Here is a 26,267-nt window from a genome sequence, read left to right as displayed (position 1 = left end):
GTGCCCCTTCATACCAATAAAAAACAAAACAAAAAGATTTGGAATAATTTGTGAGCTAGAATTCAATTAAGTGTATTTACCAAAAATGTGTCACCATGAAAGAACACTGAGATGATTGGGAGAATATCGCAATAAAACAAGACCTTGAAGCATATGGTGTCACTGGGAAACCTATCATGATTAGCAGGATAAAGCAATAAAATGTGTCACATTGTGCACGGTGGTACCAGCAACAGTACTGCCTAGTGAAAACAGTGGAACAGAAGACAAAGAAAACAATTAAAATACGCAAAACTCTGTTAGACTGTGCATTTAGTATCTACCCAAGTAAGAGACATATTATGGCATTAACAAAACTGCAGAATCATCACTGCAAAACTGCAGAATCATCACTGCAAAACTGCAGAATCATCACTGCAAAACTGCAGAATCATCACTGCAAAACTGCAGAATCACTTCCAGAATGATATTTTTACTCTGCAGTGGAGTGAGCACTGATATCGAACTTCCTGGCAGATTAAAACTTTGTGCCATACCGAGACTGTAACTCCGGACTTGGCAGAAGTAAAGCCATGAGGAAGGGTCATGTGTCACGCTTGGGTAATTCAGTCAGTAGAGCACTTGCCCATGAAAGGCAAAGGCCCCAAGTTCAGGTCTCGGTCCGGTACACAGTTTTAATCTGCCAGAAAGCTTCATATCAGCAGACACACGCCCCTGCAGAGTGAAAATTTCATTCTGGAAACATCACACAGGCTGTAGCTAAGCCTTGTCTCCACAGTATCCTTTTTTTCCAAGAGTGCTAGTATTGCAAGTTTTGAAGGAGAGCATCTATGAACTTTGGAAGGTAGAAGATGAGGTACTCGCAGAAGTAAAGCTGCCAGGATGGATCGCGAGTTCAGCTTGGCTAGTTCAGTTGGAAGTGCACTTGCCCATGAAAGGTAAAGGTTCCAAGTTCGAGTCTTGGTTCGGCACACACTTTTAATCTGCAGGAAGTTTCATTGGACACACTGTCATACGAAAAAAGCAGCTGAATCATCATATTCCATAGATTTCATAAACTGGGGATGCAGGAAAGAAAGAAAAACAAATAGGGTTGAGGTTTACGAAAGGAGTAACATTCCACAGAAATTACTGCGGTGGTGCACAAGTTCATAGCATTTTTCCGTAAGTCTAATAAACACAACAAATATACATAACAGAGACTTTAGTCACTAATAATATATTCTCCTTCAGTATTTACAACAGCTTGCTAATGTTGAGACAGCTTTTTGATTCCGTATTCCGTGGCTGTAGAAACATGTGGTTCTGAGGTGAAGAACTCTCTGAGCCACATTCAGAGCGCATTTTCATCTGGAAAGGAAGTTCCTTGAAGGTTGTTGGTCGAGTCAGAAAAGGTGAAAAATCTGAAGATGCAAGATCAGGTGAATAATGTGGGTGCAGAATAAATTCCCAATCCAATTCCTGTATAGTGTTTTTTGTCAATCTAGTAGAATGCAGGTGGGTGCTATCGTGGAATAGCATCGTTTCACGTAGCCTTCCTGGTCATCGTTCTTGGACTGCATCTGCAAGACATCTCAATTATTGGCAATAAATGTCAGCAGTGATGATTACACCTCTGGGAAGAAATTTGTAGAACACTACAATGTAGCTGTTCCACCAGGTGCATCAAGTTATTTTTTGTGGATGTGTGCAGGCCTTTGTACAGGGAGTCACCATTTCTCATCACCAGTAATGATACAGTGTAAGAATGGTCAGTGTTGTTCACAAGTCTGTGGATGACAAGCAACCAACAGACAAGCAACCACAGATGTACATATGTCCACCTGGTAATTTTCATATTTTGGCTGGGAACATGCGGTATACCCAATTTTTTAACCTACCTCACTGAATGCATATGTCACACGATGGTGGGGTGATCACAATTCATCATGTTTGCTAGTTCTCGAGTACATTGATGTGGATCATTGTGTACTAATACGTTAAAACTATCTTTGTCAAACCCCAAAGGTCTTCCTGAACCCGTTGAGTCCCTAATGTCAACACAGTCCTCCTCAAAAGGAGAAAACCATTTTCTTGCCATTTTCTGTCCAATGGCATGATCCCCATACATGATGCAAATGTTCCTGGCTGCCTCTGCTGCTGTTGCCCCCATACTGAACTTAAACAGAAGAATGTTTCAAAAAGGTTCAGATTTCTCCACTTAGCACTCCATTTCCTAGTGCCCACAGCTCCACTCTCTATCTCCAAATGACAATGTGTAAACTCAAATAGCACTATAGAATTACAAATAAAAAATGACAAATCGATCTGTAAACCTGTAAAACCAGAATACCAACATGAAAAACAAAATCGCAACAAAATTATGCACCACCCTAATAATTTCAACTGCTACAAGGCTACAACAAACAATGGATACGGAACATGGAAGAGAATTTTGGGGAACTAATCTCACTGATATAAACAACCTATGGAAAAAAAAGGGTTCAAATGGCTCTGAGCACTATGGGACTCAACTTCTGAGGTCATTAGTCCCCTAGAACTTAGAACTAGTTAAACCTAACTAACCTAAGGACATCACAAACATCCATGCCCGAGGCAGGATTCGAACCTGCAACCGTAGCGGTCTTGCGGTTCCAGACTGTAGCGCCTTTAACCACTCGGCCACTTCGGCCAGCCAACCTATGGAAATGGCAGCAGCGACAGGAAGGGGGAAGGGCATCCATCCATCGTCCCCCCCCCCCCCCCCCCCCAACCAACTAACACTGCCAAAGCCAATAATTAACATGCCAACCCTGTGAAGACACAGGATATCGTCTAGAAAGAAGAAGAAGTTAACTCTAGGCAAATGAAACAGCACTAGAAACTCAAGGAAGAGAAAACAAAGACAGAGACAGAGACACACACACACACACACACACACACACACACACACACACACACTTCAGTTGCCAGAGACTGCAGTCGTGTGTGTGTGTGTGTGTGTGTGTGTGTGTGTGTGTGTGTGTGTGTGTGTGTGTGTGTGTGTGTGTGTTTTCGATGAAGGCCATACTGGCCGAAAGGTAATTTGTGATAGTCTTTTTGTTGTGTCTATCTGTGACTCAGCATCTCCACTGTACGGTGAGTGGCAACTTTCCTTTTCATAATATTGCCACGTAGAGGAAGGTGTAATTAGATGAATGATGAAAACTGATAGCATGTCTGCCAAGGTCTTATTAATGCATTCAGTGAGCCTGTTAATTTGCGGATGGTAGGCAGTCGTCTTGTGATGAGTAGTGTTGCACCGACAGTTTATCTCTGTCACACGATTCGATTGGAAAACTTTCCCTCGATTCATAATTAACGACCTTGGGGCACCGTGTTTTAATACAATGTCTTCCACAATGAATTTGGCTACCTCGGATGCTTCAGCTGTTTTCACGGCTTTTGTAAGGGCATAGCGTGTCAGATAATCAGTGCAAACAATAATCCATCTATTACTACTAGCAGACATTGGAAATCATCCGAGAAGGTCATTCCTAACATATTGCAAAGGCTTTTCAGCTGGTGGAATTGGTAGAGTCGACCAGGCGGTTTCTGAGGAACTGCCTTTCTCCTCTGGCACTCTCGACAGTGCGACACATAGTGACTGGCGCTCCTAAATAAACCTGGCCAGAAAAATCTCTTGTGGATACTATCGTATGTCATAATAAATCCTAAATGTCTGTCCTCAGGTGTGTCAGGGAATCTCTGTAGAGCATCTAAGCGCATGTGTTTAGGAATCACAGGTAGCCACCTCTTTCCAGACGGATCAACATTTTTCTTGCAAAGTAATCCATTAACTACCTTAAATTGTCCTTTCCCATCCTCTGACCAACTTAAGGCAAGCATAATTTGAGATATCTTGGCGTCCTTCTTCTGATCAGAAGAGAGATCCTGGAGTGCAGCGAGACAGTCACTATCTTCATCAAGGTCTTGCTGGTCTTGTACAGGGTTTCTTGAGAGACAGTCAGCATCTTGGTGTTTTCTTCCATTTTTGTACACTATGGTAAGGTCATACTCTTGAAGACATAATGCCCACCTGGCGAGTCGTCCTGTTGGATCCTTAAGACCTGTCAACCAACAAAGTGAAAGATGGTCTGTAACAACAGTGAATGGCCTTCCATAGAGATACTGTCGAAATTTTCACATGGCCCACATCACAGCAAGACATTCTCTTTCTGTAGTTGAGTAGTTTCTCTCGGTTTTTGTAAGTGTCCTAGAAGCATACGCTATAACCTTGTCTTTTCCATCAGAAATTTGCACCAGAACAGCACCGATCCCATACCCACTGGCATCTGTGTGTAGTTCTGTAAGTGCTCTCCCATCATACAGACCAAGTACAGGGTCTGTCGTCACAGCTTTTCGCAGCACATCGAAAGAATCTTGTAGAGCACCACCCCAGATAAATTTAGCATCAGCTTTTAACAACTCTTGGAGTGGCCTGGCTTTGATACGAAAGTCTTTGATAAAACGATGGTAATAAGAACATAATCCAAGGAAGCTTTTCGCATCTCTAATACTTTTAGGAATAGGAAATTCCGTTATAGATCTCACCTTTTCTGGGTCTGGCCGCACACCTTCATTTGAAACAAGGTGTCCAAGTATTCTGATTTCTTTTGCTCCAACGAGACACTTCCTTGGATTAAGTTTCAGTCCATCTTGTTGGAGCCACTTAAGAACGGCCCTCAGTCTTTTTATATGTTCATCAAATGTCTGTGAGAACACTATAATGTCATCTAAATAACAAAGACACATCGTCCACTTCAGGTGCCTTAGAAGATTATCCATCATCCGTTCAAAAGTTGCTGGTGCATTACACAAACCAAACGGCATTACCTTGAACTCAGAAAGGCCCTCAAGGGTGATGAATGCAGTTGTTTCACGATCAGCCTCATCTATTTCGATTTGTCAGTAACCCGAGTACATGTCCATGGTTGAGAAAAACTTAGTTCCCTTCATACAATCTAGTGTATTGACAGTTCATGGAAGAGGGTGAATGTCCCTTTTAGTTATCTTATTAAGCTTCCTGTAATCAACACAAAAGTGCCAACTGCCATCCTTCTTCCTGACGAGGACCACTGGTGATGACCATGGGCTCTGCGAAGGCTGAATGATGTCATTTTTCATCATTTTCTCTACTTAATCACGAATTATTTGATGTTCCATTACTGACACACGATATGCTCTCTGGCTTATTAGTTGATGGTCTCCAGTGCTAATCCGGTGCTTAACCATCGATTTGTCTAATTTGCTCTTCACCTGTGGATTGAAGCATTCAGAGAACTCTTGAAGAATGGCAAGTTCCTTAGTGAGATCTGGTGATGGTAGAGCAAGAAGATCTTGTCTCGTAGTGGTAGCACTAATTTCGCCCACAGACTCGGCATGGGAAGTTTCGATGATGTTCAGCTGTTATTCAAGTAATGGCTCAGTGTTTGCTACGCACATGTGTCTTGGAAGGATCTGCGGTTTTTGGTAATAGTTAACTATCCACAATTCACCGAATCCGTTCTTAAACGAGATGACAGAGGCTGTGATGACTAAGTCATTCTTCAGTGGTATGCTTCTCTTACATTCCACCACAAGATCCATGGGTTGATGCATGGCTTGACACATGACAGTTACCTTCCTAGCGCTGATTGCAGGAATGATCACTTCATCCAGCACACACAGTCTCCACACAATTGGATGTGCATCTTCATGTCCACAGTATCTGATCTTGTCTAGCATAATCTTCGAGCAACCACAACCTATAATCACTTGAGCAGCTTTCAAAAAGTCCCATCCGAGAGTATTGTTATGTTTCGTATTCATTTTATCAGCCTGTTCGAACTGCCTATCAATTCCCATCACTCCCCTCCCACTACTTTCTGTGAGTCAGGTCTATGATGATTGTCCACCAAGATATCCTTCATCTTACCACATCCCTGGTTAAAGTCAGTCCCTTGTCCCTGTATTACACTTAACTCTGCATCCCTCCCTCATCTGCATTATCTTGACTACTTGACTACTTGCTCACAGGTCATATGCAAGATTCTTCCCGATGGCAACACATGTTAAGTATCTAATGTGTTTCACACTCTCTGCCACCTGATCCCAATGAGGACATAAATTACACTCCTCTAACCAAAGTCATTACAGCTAACTTCACTATTCATAGATCTCATTGGTTTCCTCATGTCATTCTAACCCACTAAAATTTCACACAATAAAATATGTAAAAGAACTTTGTCTTATCTACAGCATGGAAATCCATATTTGTCAATAACTCTTACAAAGAATCAAAATGTCATACTTTTTTCCTTGTATACATCGCACATGAATGATACCTTTTATACTCTGACTTTTGTCAAAAATTATTTTGTTAAAAATTGACTGTTTTTGTTGTTATACCTTCTGTACTGTATCAGATGGACACTACAAATAACTGGCAGGCGTCACTAATCTCGGTGTTTTAAAGTTAGTGCACTAGTCAACTTACAGCAAGACTATCAATACATATTCTGCAATGATAATATGAAAACTGCCAGGTTTTCCAAATGACTTTTTTCTTGATTAGTTTACCCACACTTGTAAAAATATGAGGGCCATTTGAAAAGTCTGTACAAAAATAAAAACTACTTACGTGTTTGGGGTAAACCATTTTTATTTTTCAAAATAGTCTCCTTTTAGACTTAAACACTTCGTCCAACGCTGTTCTAATTTGTTGATCCCTTCCGAATAATAGGAATTGACCAAGTCTGCAAAATAGCTATTAGTTGCTGCAATCACCACCTCGTTTGAATAAAATCTTTGTTTCACCAGCCACTTCTTCAAATTGGGGAACAAATATTAGTCTGAGGGAGCCAAGTCTGGATAACAGGGGGGATGTGAAATGAATTGGAATCCTATCTCCATTAATTTTGCGACCACAACTGATGAGGTGCGTGCTGGTGCATTGTCGTGATTGAAAGGACTTTTTGTGGTCCAATCGCCGAGCATTGTCTCAGTACAGGCCATTCTATGAATTATCAACACACCAAAATTCTCGTGTCAACAAGTTCGTACTGGGACAGTGTTATTAAGGAAGCAGTGAAAATATGTAGCTCGACGAATCTTTTAAACAGGGACACAGGCTTTCAGCTCAGTACAGCTTGGGATCCAGCAGTGGCCATATTGAAGTCGCATCAAGCACAGAGGTGTACTATTGGTCACACGACAGATGACGATTCGCCAGCAACATAAATATTCTGTTGACAACGGGAGGATAGTCACGCGCCTATGTGGACACACATTTTTGCTTGTGGCTTCCGACAGAGGTCGCTGGGGCAGCCGATGGCAGCGCAGAGCAGTAGCGGCAGCCTCTGTGAGTGTGCCAAAGTCTTTGGTTCTTCACTTGCAGGTGGCGTTGCTGTCCTTCCTGCTATCGGTTGATATCGTCGCTATTGGCCATCGAATTTGGCACCTCCACGCATGTGCACTTCCTGCCTAAGACTGGCATAAATAGTGGGCTATAGTCGTGCCTTAGCAGTGTGTTCGTCGCACCTGAAGATGTCGGCCAGTTGCGCTGATGAAATATTGTGGAGTTTCCACTATGACATCCGACGTCTCGCCCGAGAACCATATATACTAAACATTAGTTTTCTACATGGGGACTGATGACCATAGCTGTTAAGTCCCATAGTGCTCAGAGCCATTTTCTACATCTACATACATAGTCCATAAGCCATCATATGGTGCATGGTAGAGAGTACATGGTACCAATGCTATGTCATTTCCTTTCCTGTTCCACTGACAAACAGAATGAGAGAAAATTAACTGTCTATATGCTTCCATATAAGCCCTCATACCTCTTATCTTGTTTTTAGAGTTTCTATGTGAGATGCACATTGGTGGTAGTAGAATCATTCAGCGCTCTATCACAAATGACTGTTCACTAAACTTTCCCAACGGTGCCTGGAGTATTTCTGTAATATTCGCATGCTAGTCAGACCTATTGGTAATAAATTTTGCAGCATGCCTTCGTATTGTGACAATGTCTTCCTTGAATCCAACCTGGTGGGGATGCCAAACACTCAAGCTGTACTCAAGAATGGGCCACACACAAGTTCTGCGCAGATGAGCTAAGCTTTCCTGGGATTCTTCCACTAAACCAAAGTCAGCTATTAACCTTCTCTTCTACGGACCTTATGTGCTTGTTCCACTTAATGTCACTTTGCAACATTGTGCCTAAATATTTAATCAATATGACTGTGTCAATCAACACACCACTAATACTGCATTCAAAAATTGTATCACTCTTTTTCCTTCTCATCTTTATTAACTTACATTTTTTCCCATTTAGAGCAAGCCGACATTCATTACAGCAAATACAAATTCTAATTTATCCAGTAATCTCTTAGAGTCAGTCAACGACAACACTACCTCTAATGTACAGCTTTGACAGCAAACATTTGCAGATTGCTGGGTGCTCTATCTATTAGATTATTTATGTATATAGAGAACAAGAGTAGTCCTCTCACACTTTTCTGGGGCATACCTGATGATACATTTATCTCTGATGAGCACTCACTGTCCAGAACAACATAATGAGTTCTATTACTTAAAGTCTTCAAGCCACACACGTACCATGGAGAACTTATGTCATGTGTCTGCACTTTCATTAACAGTCTGCAATGTCTCACTGTGCCACACACTTTCCGGAAATCTAAGAATGTGGAATCTGCCTGCTATCCTCCATCCATGGTTCACAGGAAATCATGCAACAAAAGGGTAAACTGAGTTTTTTAGTACCATAGCTCTCTATGAAACAAGTCTATAATCCTCTGAAGTTCCTGGGTCCTAGGAAAAGAGAAAAAACACTCAAAAGTTTTTTGATTATATTGTGAGCAATGTTTGAATAACAATTGCACAATTAGTGGTGTGGTGCAATCAGTAAGGGCATTAAGTGATAGTTCGATGGCTTGAGTTTGATTCTCACTGCTATCCAATTTTTTTTATGGTTGTATTTTATTCCTCGCAATGTTAAACTATCAATCATAAAATTTAAATACAGTTTAATAATTCGATTTATATACGTAAAATTAATACATGCAATTTACACTTAGTTACAATTACTTTATTTGAATAATCAATATAGTTAAATGAGAATTGTTTCTAAATGGATCGTTTTAAATGATTCATGTCTGATTTAATCGTTTTCCGAGATATTGCAACAGTCTCTACAGTTGTGAATAGCATTTTGTCAAGTTTCTGCCGTGATTTTTCACAGAGACTTATCTTATTGGAAAATGGAACCCAAGCAAGAATTTCCTGCCAGAGAAGAGAAAATTTAAAATTTGATCTTTAAAAAAAAATTAAAAATAACAGTGCTCTTTATTAAGCTTATTCAGTTTATAAAGAAAAAGACATGATAACCAAAAAAAAACCTCACGCACATGAGGGTCCTGCAGCAATAGCTGAAGGGCAAGCAACTGCAGAGCAGGTTATCGAAATTATAACTGATAATTTCATGGTAAATGATGAAGACTTCATATTATACACTGAACCTGAGGAACAAAATCTTCAAGAAAGAGATTATAGATGCCCACATAGATTCTTGCTGTATGCAGTCCAGTTTTACTTGTAACAGTTTCAAAGGACAGATGGAAATGGTAATGATTATGATCCAGACAAATATTCTTCTCATACTCTGGTGTCCCTGGCTGATAAGAAAGTGATTGGTTTTGCTGACGCTCATCCAAAACGGAAGTCCTCATCACTAAAATGTTGATTCCCAATTTTGAAAAAAGAAAGAAATATCATCTTCAGATTTGGAGGGAAAAACAGAACAAGGTGGGCCTAGAAACAACAAAATATCATTCATTAACTCTGAAACATGGGAAATATTTCAGGATGCATGAGACTGTTACAAATAAGTGATGCAGAGAATATTACAAGAATGAGCAATGGCTGTCACATTCTCATATTTATCAGATAAATTTCAGTTTATTGCTAGTGATACCTGGGTAAAAACCTTTAAATGTAAACATTCAATAATAAGAAAGTGAAAAATTGCCAAGTGTGTCTGTAAAAATGACGTTGCAAGTGTGGAAGAAATGGTGGAAGCATCAGAGAAGTTTTGTATACAGACAAAATATAGAATTACAAACTTCAACCTCGATTATGCAGTTAACATTGACCAGATTGGATGCCAGTATGAATCAACCAATAACAGGACCTGGATTACAAGGGTGTTAAGACCATTTTGGTAAAAAAATTCATCTCTCCAACACCACCCACTCTTACACAGTGTAGTACAGTTTAACCACTTCAGGGAAACTGTTAACTGCCCCCCCCCCCCTGCATTTTTATGAATGCAAGAGGCTGGCAATAAATCTGACCCTCAGGATGCTGGTACCACAAAGAAATTAGAAGAAGAATACAAGAATGTCGTCATTACTTGTTCCAAGTCAGGAAAACTAACAAAAGAGCTTTCTGCAAAATTTTTGAAAACAACATTAAAACCATATGCTGCTAACAACAAATTCCTTCTATTGGTGGGTTCATGGGAGTGGCCAGCTAGATTTGACAATGCATAAAGAAAGATTTGGCAATGAGGAAGGCAAATTAAAGTGTACAGTGAAGATCACTCCATCCAAATGTACTCATCTTGCTCAACCCTGTGATGTATATTTCTATCGCCAAATCAAAAATCTAATTAAAAGATTACAAAGTGTAACAAAAACAGCAAGAATTATCATCAAGGAAAGATGCAATTAAAATACACCTGATTACACTTCATCAATTCATTGCTCCCGTTTTCACCCTGATGATTTGATATGCTCAGTATGCATTGAAACTGACAGAGGGAAGACCATTTAAAACATGAATGAAATACGTTTTCCACTGAAGCATATTTCGGAAAAATGTTCTTGCTCAAAACTACATTCATAAAATCTGCATGGTGAAAATAATATTTAGGTTTTAAATGTTTCTTTAATGACTATCGCTCAAAAAACTGTAATGCAACTGCCTGTAATAAATAAAAAGCTTATAATTCCTCACTAGAATTTTTGTAAATACTACTTTCATACAGAACTTCATGCAGTTATGAAAAGTCACTGTTTAACTGTTTTCATTATTCAAATAAAAGTAATCGTAACAAACTATAAATAGCAAATATTAATTTTACCTATATAAATTGAATTGTTAAATTATATTTAAATTTTAGAACTGATAGTTTAACACTGCAAGGAATAAAATACAATGAATAAAAAAACTGGCTAGCAGCGCGAATTCAACTCGAGCCACTGAATTATCACTCTGTATGCTTACCAACTGTGCCTTGCCACTAACTGCGCAATTGTTATTAAAACATCATTCATAATATAATTAAAAAACTTTCAAGGACTTTGCTCTTTTCCTACAGCCTACTCGAATGAAATATTTTAGAAACTTCAAAGGGTTATATACTTGTCAAATTGGTGGGACGAGTCCTGCGCCTTTCACTTGTGAGAATGCAACAATCTCTTTTCTTTCCTTAATCCACTTACTTGACACACAGTTTTTCAGAGCATGATTTACGATCAGTTTAAAGTTTGCCCATAACTGCTTTATGTCCATCATAATGGAACTAAATGATTCCTATTGATTGTCAAAGTAGGATGCTAACAACTGCTTAACTGCTCTTTCCAGCATAAAAACTCCGCTAGGCTTCTTGATAGATTTATTAATTTTAGTAAATATTGTCACAATGATGACACCACGATTACTAACCCCATTTCTACACTGATACTGTTAATAAGATCAGGCCCGACTGTAGCTATAGCTACAAGGTCTTAAGTACTTCTATTTCGAACTAGCCGCTCAACACAGTTTTCAGAACATGTGTTCTGAATTACTTCATAAAACTGTCTGCCCATATCATTTGCAACGACTCCACAGACATCCCAGTATCTATTCAGTAGGTTGAAGTCACCTCAATCTGCTTTGCAAGCTCTCTGATTTCGCTTTGCATACTGTCACGAGTGTTCGTCACAAGCCCTCAAACTACCCTTAAAAAAACCATGTGGATTCTACATGTACCCTACTACCTGAATAGCTGCTTCCATTGTGTAATGCAACCTTAACTTATCAAGGTGAATTCTACAGTTCTCCAACCCACACTGCAGATCCAAAAACCAGCAGCTAAAACTGTCAAGGATTGACAGAGCCACTGGTTGAGGTATTCCTGTCAGTTCCAAACCAAAGTACCACTATCGACTCTGGGGACAATACTGAAAATAATAACTAGTAAACTGTCACTACCATGCCCCATTTTGTGTTCCTGCTTCAATCAAGATAAGGGTGAATTGGTGAAAACAATTGGGTCACCTTCTGCCTCATGCAACAAAAACATGTAATAACCTGCCACTCATTCTGTGGTGAGCACAGTCCCCCATGTCATGTACCCTGGAAAAGTGCGTTGGCAGCACAGCCCATGGGCAAAACAAGCAATACCTCATGTATCCCATGTGACATGCCTGTTTTTCTGCTGCTGCTGCTAAACCCCAAAGCAGCAGCCTGCAGATGGCTGCATAGCCAACACATTCCTCAGCTATTCATGAACTGCAACCTCTTCTCCTGTATCTGCACATAGGATGTGCACTCCCTATCCATCCCATTAATAAACTTCAAATGAAAACATGAGTCTGTTCCTACACCAGTTCACTGCATTTTCTGGCAAAAACAAGCATGGATACAGGTTACTACGTTCAAAACTACACATCTGCGTGGTGCAGGTAATACTAAGCTACATTCCGAAAACTACAAGTCACAAAGAATGAAAATAATAATAAAAAAACAAGATCTATTGTCTTATAGACAAGGATTTGTACATCAAAACTTATTAAAAACATGAATGCGAGCTACTACACTGAGATTTTCATTGACACTAAATCACTGCACACTGGCAGACAAGTTACTGCACTGCACAGTTTAACACATTCATTTCAACAATAAAAATATATCCACAATGTTTACGTCACTCCATTTTCACATGAATATATGTATGAGAGGAAAACAATGGCAAAGAAAAGAGAAACGAAAGGAAAGGAAAATGCACACTTGGGTTTACTAGTCTCTTGGTTTCCTGTACACAGACATTGCACGACTCATCTGAAAGCTGAACTTCCCTGACGCCTGCAGAGCACCTACAAATCTATGAATCCTTTGTGGGCCTCAAAAAATGATGGTTCTTAGGCCTACTATGAAATATTGTCTTCATATCTTTGCAGCAAAGCACCTAGACTACATGTTTACTAACATTTCTGAAATGCGGTTTGCAGACAACAGGAATTTGTTCTGTTTCTTTATCTATCCTGTTACTGCCACTCCTCATAGCTCATTGCATACATTTATTTCCACATGTGTTTCTATCAAATGTTGTTCAGAGCTCATTTAATTCACATCTGAAGTTGTTAGCAGCAGTAGGGTTTTTTGAGGCACCAGTATAAGATTTTGTGATGGATAATGAAGTGAGTGCAGGCATACACTTGTTTGTGTGCTTCAGTTTCCTGCAAACCTTATACCACAGTTCATTACTTGGTGTTCTCTCAGTTTATACAACCACAATGAGAATTACACTATTACTTCCTGTTACAAAATATTGAAGGGAGGGCCCAATGTCACACAGAACATCACCCAGGACATATGTGAGAGGCATCAGCAATCATGGAAGCAAAGTGTATGATGAAATCTCAAGCTCACTGGATAAATGATGCTAACAACACGTAATGTGAACTATTCCCATGTTGAACGAGAACGAGAATGCTAATGACTGTAAGTAATGCCTTTAAGTCTGTACAACAATGTAAATAATTTTCACCACATTCAGTGCTTGCTTGTTTAATTTTTCTATTTTGCCACAGCTACACGACCCCGACAATGCTCCCTACATTTATTAAAAGCGTGCACCAGATGAAGATGAGTCACTAGATGATTCAAAACATGTCACCATAAATAAATAAAATTGAAGCATCACAAAAGACGAGTAGTTGCAGTTATTTCTGAAACTGCTTATGTTATTTTTGTTAGGACCTGACACTAATAACATACTTGCTGCTTCTGAAAGAATCAAAAATGAAGTTATAACATCAGTCACCTACAGTGAAGAAAAGAAAAAGTCCACATTAAGTTACTACAGTAGAACCTCACCAACTCGTTACCTATGGGACTGAGAGCATGGTCGGAATACAAAAAAGATCAGATTATCAGAGGAACACTTTTATCGACCCTTACCATTACAATACAGTACATTAAAACTTTAGTTTTCAATTGGAAATACTGTCTGAAATAGTGGATGCCATGTTAAAACCGTAATGAAATGAAAAGAAAACGCCGACATACTAAAAATTCTTATTCAAAAGTGTAATGTAAAGTACTGCCTGTATTCTAAAATATGTCTGTATCACATGGCAAGATACTGCTGCTTTGAGAGAAAGTTTAGCAGCTGTACATACCTTATTACAGTATCGCAGTGACACACAACTGTTTTTCAATTAACTGCTTAAAACATGAGATCACACAGTACAAAAATGTTCTGTTCTTAAGCAGTTCAAAAAAGGTCTGTAATAAGCTTTCGCATAGTAAACAACAAACTTGATTTTGCCACATGTTCTGCCATTACCTATCCACAAAATGTCTTTTGGGGTAGACATAGAGCTTTGTTCAATGTACTGAAACATTATATCAAATACAATTTGACCATCTGTATGTTTATATTTGAGCCGAAAGTCCATTGTCTTTGTTGCTATCATGATCTTTCTCATTCTCATTGGTTCTTTGAATTACAGGGTCAATGATTTGATTGTCAGTTATTCTTCTTCCATTGTGCAGTCAATGTCAGCTGTACTGGTCCATTCACTTACATCACAGGGCTCAACACCCAGTTGTAAAGTTCAAAAATGCCTCAAAATTGCTAGAGTTTCTATTTTTTACTTTCGTCAATTGTTGCACTGTCTCTTTCATCTTAATTCTCTTCACTCGTTTCTTTTAATGTTGCACCTTTAATTTCATTCATTTTTGCCTAGTTTGCAACAAGATTTTTCTAGCATTGATGCTGACATTTCTTCCCAAACTATGGCAAATCACAACTTTTATATTTATTGATTTCATCGCTTTAAACGAGCTGCTGCCTTCCCATCTCTTGAAACAAACTTCTGCCTTCCTGAGTCCTCTCTAAAGTTGATCAAATGTATTTTTGACAATATCGCTTCTTCAGCCACTCACTGAATCCCTGGTCCATGGGTTGGATTAGACATGTTGCAATGGAAGGAAGAAATAAAGCTTTTATTTTGTCTTTTAAAGTTCATCTTCAGACAGATGAGGTGTCGCAGCGTCAAGTATCAATATGGTACATTTAGGGAGTTTTTCTATTTTATGTATTTTGTAGCAACAGGAACTAATTGGTCACAAAACCATACCTTAAATGGGCTGGATTCCATCTATGTTCACTTTTGGTTCCAATAATATACAAGTAGTGATACAATAATAATGTTTTTGAACCCCCCCCCCCCCCACCCCACCCTTTTTTTCACTTTTTTGATCACAATGGCATCTTGTGACTGCCATTAGCAGCACTACAAAGAGCAATAGTAAACTGCAAGTTTTGTAATTGTTACAGATTGATTGTGTGTAGCAAGAAGTCTTGTAGCGAGCATTTTGTAGTTCGAGACAGACTCATCAATGTTATATATGCCTGATTAGGGGTTAGATTTAGCTCCGTAAATAAGTTTTCAAATTTCAGAAAAAATTCATTGGCAGCTGTTTCATCAGCAGACAGCTTCTCACTATGAATAATTACATTTTGAATGCCATGTCTAACCAGTCTTCACTGGCCATAAACTTTTCAGTTTCCTGTAATTTTTCATATGAAATCAGTGCCTTTTCTTTCTGATTGGTCCAGACAACAGATCTCCTTTCCTCCTCTCCTGCTCAAAATACACCTACAAAGCACTGTCTAGAATTTCACTTACAGGTTTTTCAAAGTCTTGCATATTTCCAGTCCTCACACATCATCGATCAACACTGTATGACTTTAAAAACTTTTTCAAGCACTTTCAGATTCTCCACCAAAGACATTATCACATGCTTACATTTAATTCAGGCCATAATTTAGTTTTAAACACTTTAATAAGAGACAAGAACACTATACTGATTTATAAGACAAATGTGTGCACAAAACGTTTATTGATCAAGTTAGAAATAAGTTATTTCATACTAAAACTGATCCAACAACAACACGTATCAGTACCTATATGTCTACTGATCAATAGCGCAAATGATGGGTCATTAATGAGTCCTAATAAACAGTGGAAATGAGATAGTCAGGCTAAGATGGGAGTCGGACGATCCAAGAACAGATTTGCAAGGTTCAACTGCATTAAAATTGTAAATAATTAGTATTTATTCAACAGCGTGTGGTTACAACTGGCATACCATTTCACTCAGAAACCAGGACACAGAATATGACTATGCTTAATAAACATCAAGAAAGTCAATCTAAGGAAATAACAGTTTATGTTACTATATTTTTCAGTATTACATCTCATTAATGGTATCATAACCTGTTCTAACTTCTTAGAAAGTCATCATCAGATGATGTGAATTTATTACACAGGGGACAGTATTAAAACAGTGAGGAGTTACTATCCCAGGGTGTCTCAGCTGCACTTCCGAGTATGTTACATAGTACCTCATCACTCTTTTGATGATGATCAGCTACAAAGTCAAAACTGATTATCATATTATTTGTGTGACTTAAGGTTTAAAATTGCCGATAAAGAAATTTGGTAAGAAAAGTACTCATAGAAAGTAAATACCTTAGGAGTAAAGTAGCAGAAGGAGCGGTTGGGGTGGGGTAGCTGATGGTTTGGAGGGTGGCAATAGGTGTGCAGGATAGTAATGGGACACACTAGCAGGAGGCAACTGGGTAGAGGATGTGAGTGCAGTGAGTTACTGAAGATTGAGGCCAGGACGATTACTGGAGCAAAGGATGTGTTGCAAGGATAGCTCCCATCGATCTGTGAGGTCCAGAAAATCTGGTGCTGGAGGGGAAGATAAAGAGGGCACAGACTGTGAAGCAGCCCACTGAAATTGAGTCTGTTGTCCTCAGCTGCATGTTCACCACTATTTTCATGGTCACAGTGTGGTGGAGGGCATTCATCAAAGTCGACAGCTGGTTAGTGGTCTGGTCCACATAAAATACTGTGCAGAAATTCCAGTAGATACGTCATGGACTCCTTTCTCTAACAGGATAGGATAAGCTATGACAGAACTAAGAGTAGGATGTGCTAGGTGGGTATATGCAGCAGTTTCCACATTTGGATCTTCCACAGGGATGTGACATTTGTAGCGCAAGGAGTTGAGAATGGGAGTGGCATAGGGATGGACCAGAGGGACATGTAGGTTGGATGGGCACAGAATACCACTTAAAGAGGGGTGGGAAGGGTCGTGGGTTTCATATCCCTCATTTCTGGGTATAATAACAGTTCAAGCCATGGTGAAGGACATGGTTCAGTTGCTGCAGTCGGGGGTGATACTGGGTGATTTAAGGGAATGCTCCTTTACAGTTGATTCTGAGGGGTGGTGGAATCATTAAGTGTGTCTGAGGATATGGTAAGAGAAATCAGTTTGCAGACTACGTTTTTGGGAAAGGTAGTGGTTGGTGGGTAGGTGGGTGTGGATGGGGGTTGGGAAGGAGTGATGGTGGAGGTGGGGGGGGGGGGTGGAATTCCTGTTTGTGAAGGTATTTTGCTACCTTCAGTATACAGGGCATGGAAATTCTCATCAGTCCACAAGATACACCTTCCATGGGTGGCTAAGCTGAATGGGAGCAACATTTTTGTTTGGAAGGGGTGACAGCTGTCAAAAGTACGTTCTGTGAGTGTTAATGGGTTTGAAATGGACAGATGTATGGATTGGGTGATAAGGGAGAAGGGGGCACACTGGGCTGAGGAGGACCAGATGGAGCAGATGGAAAAGGGGGTTGAGTTTGTGGAGAAATGAGCGTAGGGTTTCTTGTCCTTGGGTCAAGATATCATCAATGATCCTGTACCAGAAAAGGGGCTTGGGGTTTTAGGAGCCTAGGAGGGTTTCCTCCTGATGGCCCATAAAGAGGTTGGCATAGGACAGTACCATGCGAGTGCCCACGGTTGAGCCATGGATTTGTTTGTGTGTCTTCTTCTCAAAGGAGAAGAAGTTGCATGTGAGGATGTAATTGGTGAGATGTGTAAGGAATGAGGCTGTGGGTTTGGAGCCAGAAGGATGTTGGGAGAGGTATCGTTCAACAGCCACAAGGGCATCAGTATGAGGGACATAGGGTAGAATTTTGTTTACAGGATGGTCACAGTGTTCCTCCACGGCACAAAGCCCAGTCAGTGTAAGTTATGTCTGTATTGACAGTTTCTTTCCATAAATTCTGCTCTGATTTATGTCAACACAAAGCAAGCAATTTTATACAATATGTCTTACCATTAATTTTTTTTAAATCCTCAATGGCAAATCTGAAACTGCCACAGGCCCTTTGGCATACTCAGTAGCAAACTCTCATCCCATGACAGCATCACATCAACACACACTCATCAGAAGTCAAAAATTAATTGGAAGTAGTTAAATTATTTTCTCTAAAATATAATATTGGTATAGTATGTCAACAGGTGCTTCCTGTCATGATTTGGTTAGTTATATTGTATTACCAAATCAATTTCTTCTCTGTCATCCAGATCTGTTCACCAAATCACTTACACTGTAATCGCAATCTGAGAAGGTACTTAGGAATTCATCATCCAGCAACAACATAAATTTTTAGAGCACTGAAAAACTTACATGTTGTAATCAGAAAGCTCATCAAAGTTGTAGGCACGAACACGATGATGGGTATCTGCTGCAAGGACTGTCTTTCCATCACTGCGACACCAAAGGCAATTCACACGCACTCCTTCCCACGAGTCAAGCACATTGCCTTCAAGATCCTGTGAAGATTACAGATGATTGTAAGTGTAATTTAAATGTTTTCACAATGCAACGAAAGTCATGAGCAAGTACAGTTTCAGGATGCCACAATAGGTGCCACAGCAGGAGCCATTTCAGGCAAATACCATGGTAGGAAATACACAAGAAATGTTGCAGATAGAGGTATGGATATTAAGACACCCATAGAAATATACTGGTATGTCTAGTTACACAAATCCTCAATACTATCTGGAGAATGGTGGCAAGAATATGAACAACGAATGGAAAAAAGCGAACCACTCTCCTTGCTGAGGCACTGAACAGTCCATAAGCAAATGAACAAGATTTATCTTTTGAATAACGTCCTTCCTCATAGCTAACAGACTCAAACGTACACACATCCATGCATGCATGCATGCATGCATGCACACACACATGCCCCCCCCCCCCCCCCCCACATACACACACTTAACTGTCAGAATGTGTGAATAATACAGAAGAAATATGTGCTTTAGGGATGTCCAGAGCCCGGATGCCAAACATGCTCTGTTGGTTGATCACACAGACCACTTGCACTCCTGTCATCAGTGCCAGTTTCCCTGAACTGCAGAGATAAGAGTTGCTCTCCAATATATCCTCTCATCCCACCAACCTTCTAGTTTTAACCTCTGAAAGTCTAAACTGTACTCTTTTTCCTGTACTTGTTGGAATATAATCTTATTTTATTTATTTACTTACTTTTTATTCTCCTTCCACCGGAACCCTTCCTTTTTTCTTCTTGTTACTTTTTCTGGTTTTACTTCTCTTGCTTTATACTCATTCTCTTCTCAACCTTTTCCTTTCCCTTCCATTCCATTAATTATTTATTTGTCAATAACATTACTCCTTTTACCTGTAATTTTCTCTTCCTCTTCAATTCTATCTTTACTGCTCACTCTACCCATCCCTCAGGTCATCTCTGAACTGAAGACAGTAGAACTGTCTTTAACCTCCTACCCTTTCCGTTGCCTTTGCCTTCATCTTTGACTGTCTCCTCCCCCCCTTCCCCCGCCCCTTACCTTGCTAAATGGTCTGAATTTTAAGTAATCTGTCACCATGTACCCCAAAAAGCACACTAACCTTCACAAACCAACTTCTTTTAGCTTCCATAAGATGAGACCTATTGTCTGAAAATTATGAGTACTTTTGATCTATTTTTGTGTGTTTCTGGACTCTGGGCAGCCTCTCTATCATTAATAAATTTAACAATTTTTGGAATTCAATATTCTTTTTTTATATAATTATAAATTACTGCCATGTTACCAATATATTTGTACAACTACAAGCTACTTCCTATCAAATTACTACAGTCTTAAAAACAGTTATCAAGACTTACAAATGTACTCACACACTGATAAAACTGCCCACGGATGCCACCCGTGACAAATTTTTTGCCATCACGATGCCATGAGCAGGAGGTAAGGGAGTCCTCAGGCGAATGCGAAACCTTCACACGTAACTCGTCTGATTCGATGTTCCAGATCCACAGCTCTGGGCAGTCTTCAGGTCCACAGGCCACCAAGTGTGTGCTATCCGGACTCCATGCAATGTAGGCAACTCCATAAGAATGACCCTCAAGCGTCTTGCGATGTGTGCATGTCAGTGTTTCCTGTTAGACACAAAAATTGCTATTTGTGGCACAGATTTTTTCATAGGTTCCAGAAATTCATCAAATTCATTAGTTCATGGGATAAAAAGGCTCTAACAAGATTCTAACAGTTTCACTTGGTCTACAGAGTAAATTAGCTTGAATCTTTTTAGCATATTAAAACTGTGTTCTGGTTCAAGAGTCAAACCTAGAGTATCCCTTTTGAGGACAGTGCTTTTATTGACTGAGCTGTACAGGCAATTCCCAACCCACACTCACAGCTCCATTTCAGTTATTATCCTTCTCTTACTTTCCAAACTCCTCTCCTTCTCTGTATACGTTCTATGTCCCTTGTTAGCCCTGTGTGGTATGGGTCCCACACACTCGAGAAATATTGTGAAGTGGACAATTTTACAGTTCTGAACATTTAAAGCAAGTTGCCAGCGTCTGCGCCACTTTGAAATCTTATCAAAATCTGACTGAATATTTATGCAGCTTTTTTCAGATAGTACTTCAGTACAGATAACTGCATCATCTACAAAAAAATCTGATTTTACTACTAATATGGTCTGCAAGGTCATTAATATACAACATGAACAGCAAAGGTCCCAACCCACTTCCCTGGGGCACACCTTAAGTTACTTCTACATCTGATGATAACTCTCCATCCAAGATAACACGTTGCATCCTCCCTACCAAAAAATCCTCAGTCCAGACACAAATTTCACTTGATACCCCATACGATCATACTTTTGACAACAAGTGTAGGTGTGGTACTGAGTCAAATGCTTTTCAGAAATCAAGAAATACTGCATCTACCTGATTGCTTTAATCCAAAGCTTTCACTATCTCATGTGGGAAGGGCGAACTGCATATCCCTCGTAACTAGTTTTCTTGGAGGAAAGAATCCAATGGAAAATGGCTCAGGCGCAACCTAGGGGTTATTCAAGGTAGAATCTCTTATTATGCAGCAAAGTGTGAACTGTCTCAGAACTTCTTAGTGACATCCTTTCTTCCAAGAGTCCTAGTTGGGCAAAATATGCAAGTAATATTCTATCAAGTTTGGAAACTATGAGACAGGTGCTGGCAGAAGTGAAGCTGTAGAGCCAGACTGTGATTTGAAGACTGATAACTCAGGGCATAACCTGAAGCAGGACCCACTGGCTCCAAAAGCTTGCCTAACTACAACCTCCTTTAATGTGTGTGTTCTGACACCACTTGCTGAGTATATTTTTTATCTACCTAATTAATTAATTTTGTTAAAAACTGATTGTTTTCATTGTTATAAGGTTTTTTTAATGTATTTTATGATACTATCAAACACTGTAAGTCATGAAGTACTTTATGTTCCAAATACTGGTTGATACATGTTATAACGCAGGTGACATTTGGTTGCCACACTTTCACGCATTGTATATTGTTTAATTATTGATAAAATTATTTAACTGAATAGATAAAAAAAATCGACTCACCAAGTGATGGCAGTACACATGCATAAAAGACTGTTGTGATTGGCAAGTTTTCAGAGCCAGTGGCTCCTCCTTCAGGCAGAAGGGTTGAAGGGGAAGGAAGAAGGGTGAAGGAAAAGGACTGGAGAGGTCTAGGAAAAGGGGTAGACTTTGGGAAAGTCACCCAGAACTGTTGGTCAGGAGAGACGTACCACCATATGGAATGCGAAGGAAAGACTGATTGTTGGGGGATGCATCGGATGAGATTTGAAAACCTGAAAGCTTAAAGGCAGAAGATAGGGTAATATGCAAGACAGAGATTACTACTAAAACATTGTGCACGAGAGTTAAAAGCTAAGTGCATTGTAGTTAACAGATGTGTGTGTGGGGGGGGGGGGGGGCAGTGAAAAATAGACGGGAAAGACAATGAAAGTTGTAGAAAACTAAAACGGAGTGAAGCAGAGAGTAGTTACAGTGAAGAAAAGTTGAGATGGAGGAACTGGAATACATTTCAGCTTTTCTTCACTGTAACTCCTCTTTGCGTCACTCTGGTTTAGTTTTCTACATCTTTCACTGACTTTCCCATCTATTGTTCACTGCCCCCCTCCCACCTCTGCTAAGTACAATCACTTAGCTTTTCACTCTTATGCACAATGTTTTAGTAGTAATCTCTGTCTTGCATATTACGCTGTCTTCCACCTTTAAGCTCTCAGGTTTTCAAATCTCGTCCGATGCACTCCCCAACAATAAGTCTTTCCTTCTCATCCCATACGGTAAGTATCCCCTGACCCACAGTTCTTGGTGACTTCCCAAAATCTGCCCCTTTTCCTAGACCTCTCCAGTCCTTTTCCTTCACGCTTCTTCTTTCTCCTTCAACCCTTCTGCCTGAACAGCCACTGGCTCCAAAAGCTTGCCAATCACAACAGTATTTTCTCTGTGTGTTCTGCTGCCACTTGGCAAGTAGATTTTTTATCTATCCAATTAAATAATTGTATATTGTTAGTTACTTAAAATTTTAAAAAAAGTCCTGTGGGTTATCTTTCTGTACAGATAGCAAGTCTGGCCTCTGTGTGTCTAGAAATAGCTTTCAGACCCTGATGACTTACAATAGAAGGCAGTCATTATACCTGGCAAGCCAGCAATTTGCGGAGTATTCTATTTCAATTATTTATTGAATTGTGTACATACCTCATACATATTCTTGTTAATATTACGTTTATAATAATGTAGTATACACCTGTATACAATGTTTTATGCCATTTGTATACACTTAATGTATTGTTTGGTCGCTGACTGTTTTTATACATGACATGAACTGAGTCTGGCACGCCAGCAATATATGAAACATGCCTATGACATGTGCTACCGAGAGTCTAGTTTTTTGATTAATATATATCTGTGATAGCAAATTACCAGCTGCTGTCAGTTACCACATTGTTGTACATAGAGAAAAGTTCAGAATACGATCTTGAAAGGTCTCACTGTAGTGTGGATCCTTTTCTAAAATTACAGAATGTGGCTACTTTTTACTTGTAATTAGGAGTGATTTGAAAATGACATGAGATACAGATGTTACAAATGTAAGTAAAGAATTTGTACAGCAATGTTTTTTCTTAATGTGAGGTATGTAAAGTGTTATTTATACATGGTGATGCATGCACACCTTTTAGTGCTTTTCCATGTTCGTTTTACAGGTGCTTGAGAAAGACAAATAGTTGAAAATAAAATTAAATAAACATCACATTACAACGTACTATGGACCATGTTTGCGTTTATTAAGTTTTAATAAGGTTATGCAGCCTTAACTAGAGAACCATTCACTATGACAACTGAAGGACACAGTGCAAAAGCCACTGACAAATTGCCTTCAGGCCCAATAACCTTCAGTGGTTCAGATGTAAAAATAATAGTTTGACAAGATTTCGGGATTGCAGTCAGTCATCGTAAACTCCACTCCACGATATTTTGTCTGGACACCTGCCAGTCAAAATATCATTGAGTGACGTTTACGACAACTGACTGCAATCCCAAAATCTCTTCAAACATTTAATTCACCAGGAAAATTTTAAATTTCACAAACCAATAGCTGATAGTTTACCTGACCATGAAGAACGAATATTAATAATAAAACAAAACTAAAAAACAAAACACAGTGATCAGGCCCTTCTCAGGCCTCAAAGACCATGTGATGTACATCTACATCTACGTGATTACTCTGCTATTCACAATCAAGTGCCTGGCAGAGGGTTCAATGAACCACCTTCATGCTGTCTCTCTACCGTTCCACTCTCAAACGGCATGCGGGAAAAATGAGCACTTAAACCTGCTGCTGTGACACGCTCCACTGTACAGCATCATCCGAATTTGGTCTGGAGGGGCATGGGGTCAGCCACTGTCGATGTTTAGACCTCTCAATCATACAGCTCCTCAGATGGCCTCATGAGGCTGAGTGCACCCGGCTCCAGTCCTCCAACCAAGGAAATATCCCCAGCAGTACCACGAATCAAACCTGGGACCTCCGCTTGGAGGACATTTACATTGACCACCCAGTTACAGACACAGACATACTAAAATATGCTAGCCCATTATTGCCCATTATTTTCAGATCATATGAAAAACTCACGTATCACAAACTAATAAATAATTACTTGATCACGGAGTATAGATAGAAGTTATGGGAAGAATGTTGGGCAGAATTTATAAATCGTAGTATGCAGAAGGGGAATTTAACTCTTTCTTAAATATATTCCTACATCACTTTCATTCTTGTTTTTTTTCCTTTTTTAAAAATTAAAACAATTGGGTAAAACTGAAGAAGAGCAAGGATAAGAGATGGCTAACTGCTGGCAATGAAGTACCTGCAGCAGGAAGAAAGGCCTCTATTGCAGAGGCCAAGCTGTAGTCCATTGCTGAAACTCTATCACAACAAGTACAGCAAACTTGGAACACTATTATACATGGAACAAATAGTGATCCAAACGAAACTGATGCCCCAGAAAGTAACTCTGGCAGAAATGGTGACATCAAACCACTGACTACCAAATTCAATGATCACTTCCTGACAGTAACACCAAACACTGCACCCACTAGTAAATAACCAAATAAATAAGCATTGAATTTACATGTGCACACACTGTATGTAGCACCCATAGAAATAGCCTGAAAATATAAGCAACTCAGGAGAATACAAAATACAAGGTAGTAATAATTCTGGTGACTATGATGGTGTTCGTAGTCTACTATTAACACCTTGTGTTGGTCTAATAGGACTACCTGTAAGCTATCTTTGTAATTAATCTATGATCCGCCATGTAATTCCTAACAGGCTTAAACAGACTGTTGTAGCACCCATCAATAAAACTGGAGATATGGAAACAATGTCTAATTATAGATCCATTTCAATTCTTCCAATATTTTCAAAAGTCCTTTGAGGAAGTAGTTTATGGTGGAGTACTGACACATGTAACTCAGCGAAATTTGTTAACTGCCTCTCCTGAAGGATTCTTCACACAGAAAACCATATAAGATTTCACAAATGAACAATAAAAATTGTCTGTGCTGTGGACATGGCTCAGAAGTACACAATCACAACCACACACCAATTGCCTTCTCAGTTCAGAGCAGCCATCTCCAGATGGCACTTGTTAATGGGACAGTTTCCTGCTGACACCCAACATCCACTGGCACACCGAATTCATCACCGATAGTGTTGCCCATAACCAGAGAGAGCACTGCCCACCATGGACTACTTTGGTTCAGCCTACTACTGGTGCAGATGGAGATCCTTCTGCCAACAGGCACATCAGATGATGGGCCGCCGATGATCACTTAGTTCCTGCAGCTCTGGCAGTCCCTACAGTTCCTGCAGCTATACAGTCCACAAGTTCTGTTCAGAAGAATACAGTTTTGACTTAGCAGTCGCTATTTAACAAGCAATAGGATACCAAATACATCTGCACACAGTGTTGCCCAATGCTAGAGACAGCACTGTCAATCCTGGACTATTTCGCTTCTGCTTAGTACTGGTGAAGATGGAAATCTTTCTGCCACTGACACGCAGTTCCTGTGGCTCCAGCAGTTGCTACAATTCCTACAGTTACACAGAACATGAGTTCTGGCAGTTCTCTTCAGAAGAATACAGTTTTGATGTAGCAGTCGCTATTTATTGAGCAACACGACAGTTAATTATGAGGGTTTGCATAATACATTCAGTCACAGCAACTAAA

At 39.7% G+C, this 26,267-nt stretch overlaps 1 protein-coding gene across 1 annotated transcript in view; it reads right to left on the bottom strand.

Moving 5' to 3' along the window:
* LOC124802988 (WD repeat-containing protein 26) overlaps positions 1 to 26,267 on the bottom strand; it is a 145,621-nt gene that overhangs the window by 39,876 nt on the left and 79,478 nt on the right. Inside the window, exons 8-9 of the mRNA XM_047264088.1 lie at positions 20,354 to 20,614; positions 18,841 to 18,986 (exon numbers count right to left, since the gene is read on the bottom strand). Coding sequence (XP_047120044.1) covers positions 18,841 to 18,986; positions 20,354 to 20,614 — 407 coding nt within the window. The remainder of the gene's footprint in view (positions 1 to 18,840; positions 18,987 to 20,353; positions 20,615 to 26,267) is intronic.

This window comes from Schistocerca piceifrons, chromosome 6 (assembly GCF_021461385.2).
Source record: "Schistocerca piceifrons isolate TAMUIC-IGC-003096 chromosome 6, iqSchPice1.1, whole genome shotgun sequence".
NCBI classification, from domain to species: domain Eukaryota; kingdom Metazoa; phylum Arthropoda; class Insecta; order Orthoptera; family Acrididae; genus Schistocerca; species Schistocerca piceifrons.
This window is presented reverse-complemented; position numbering and strand designations above follow the sequence as displayed.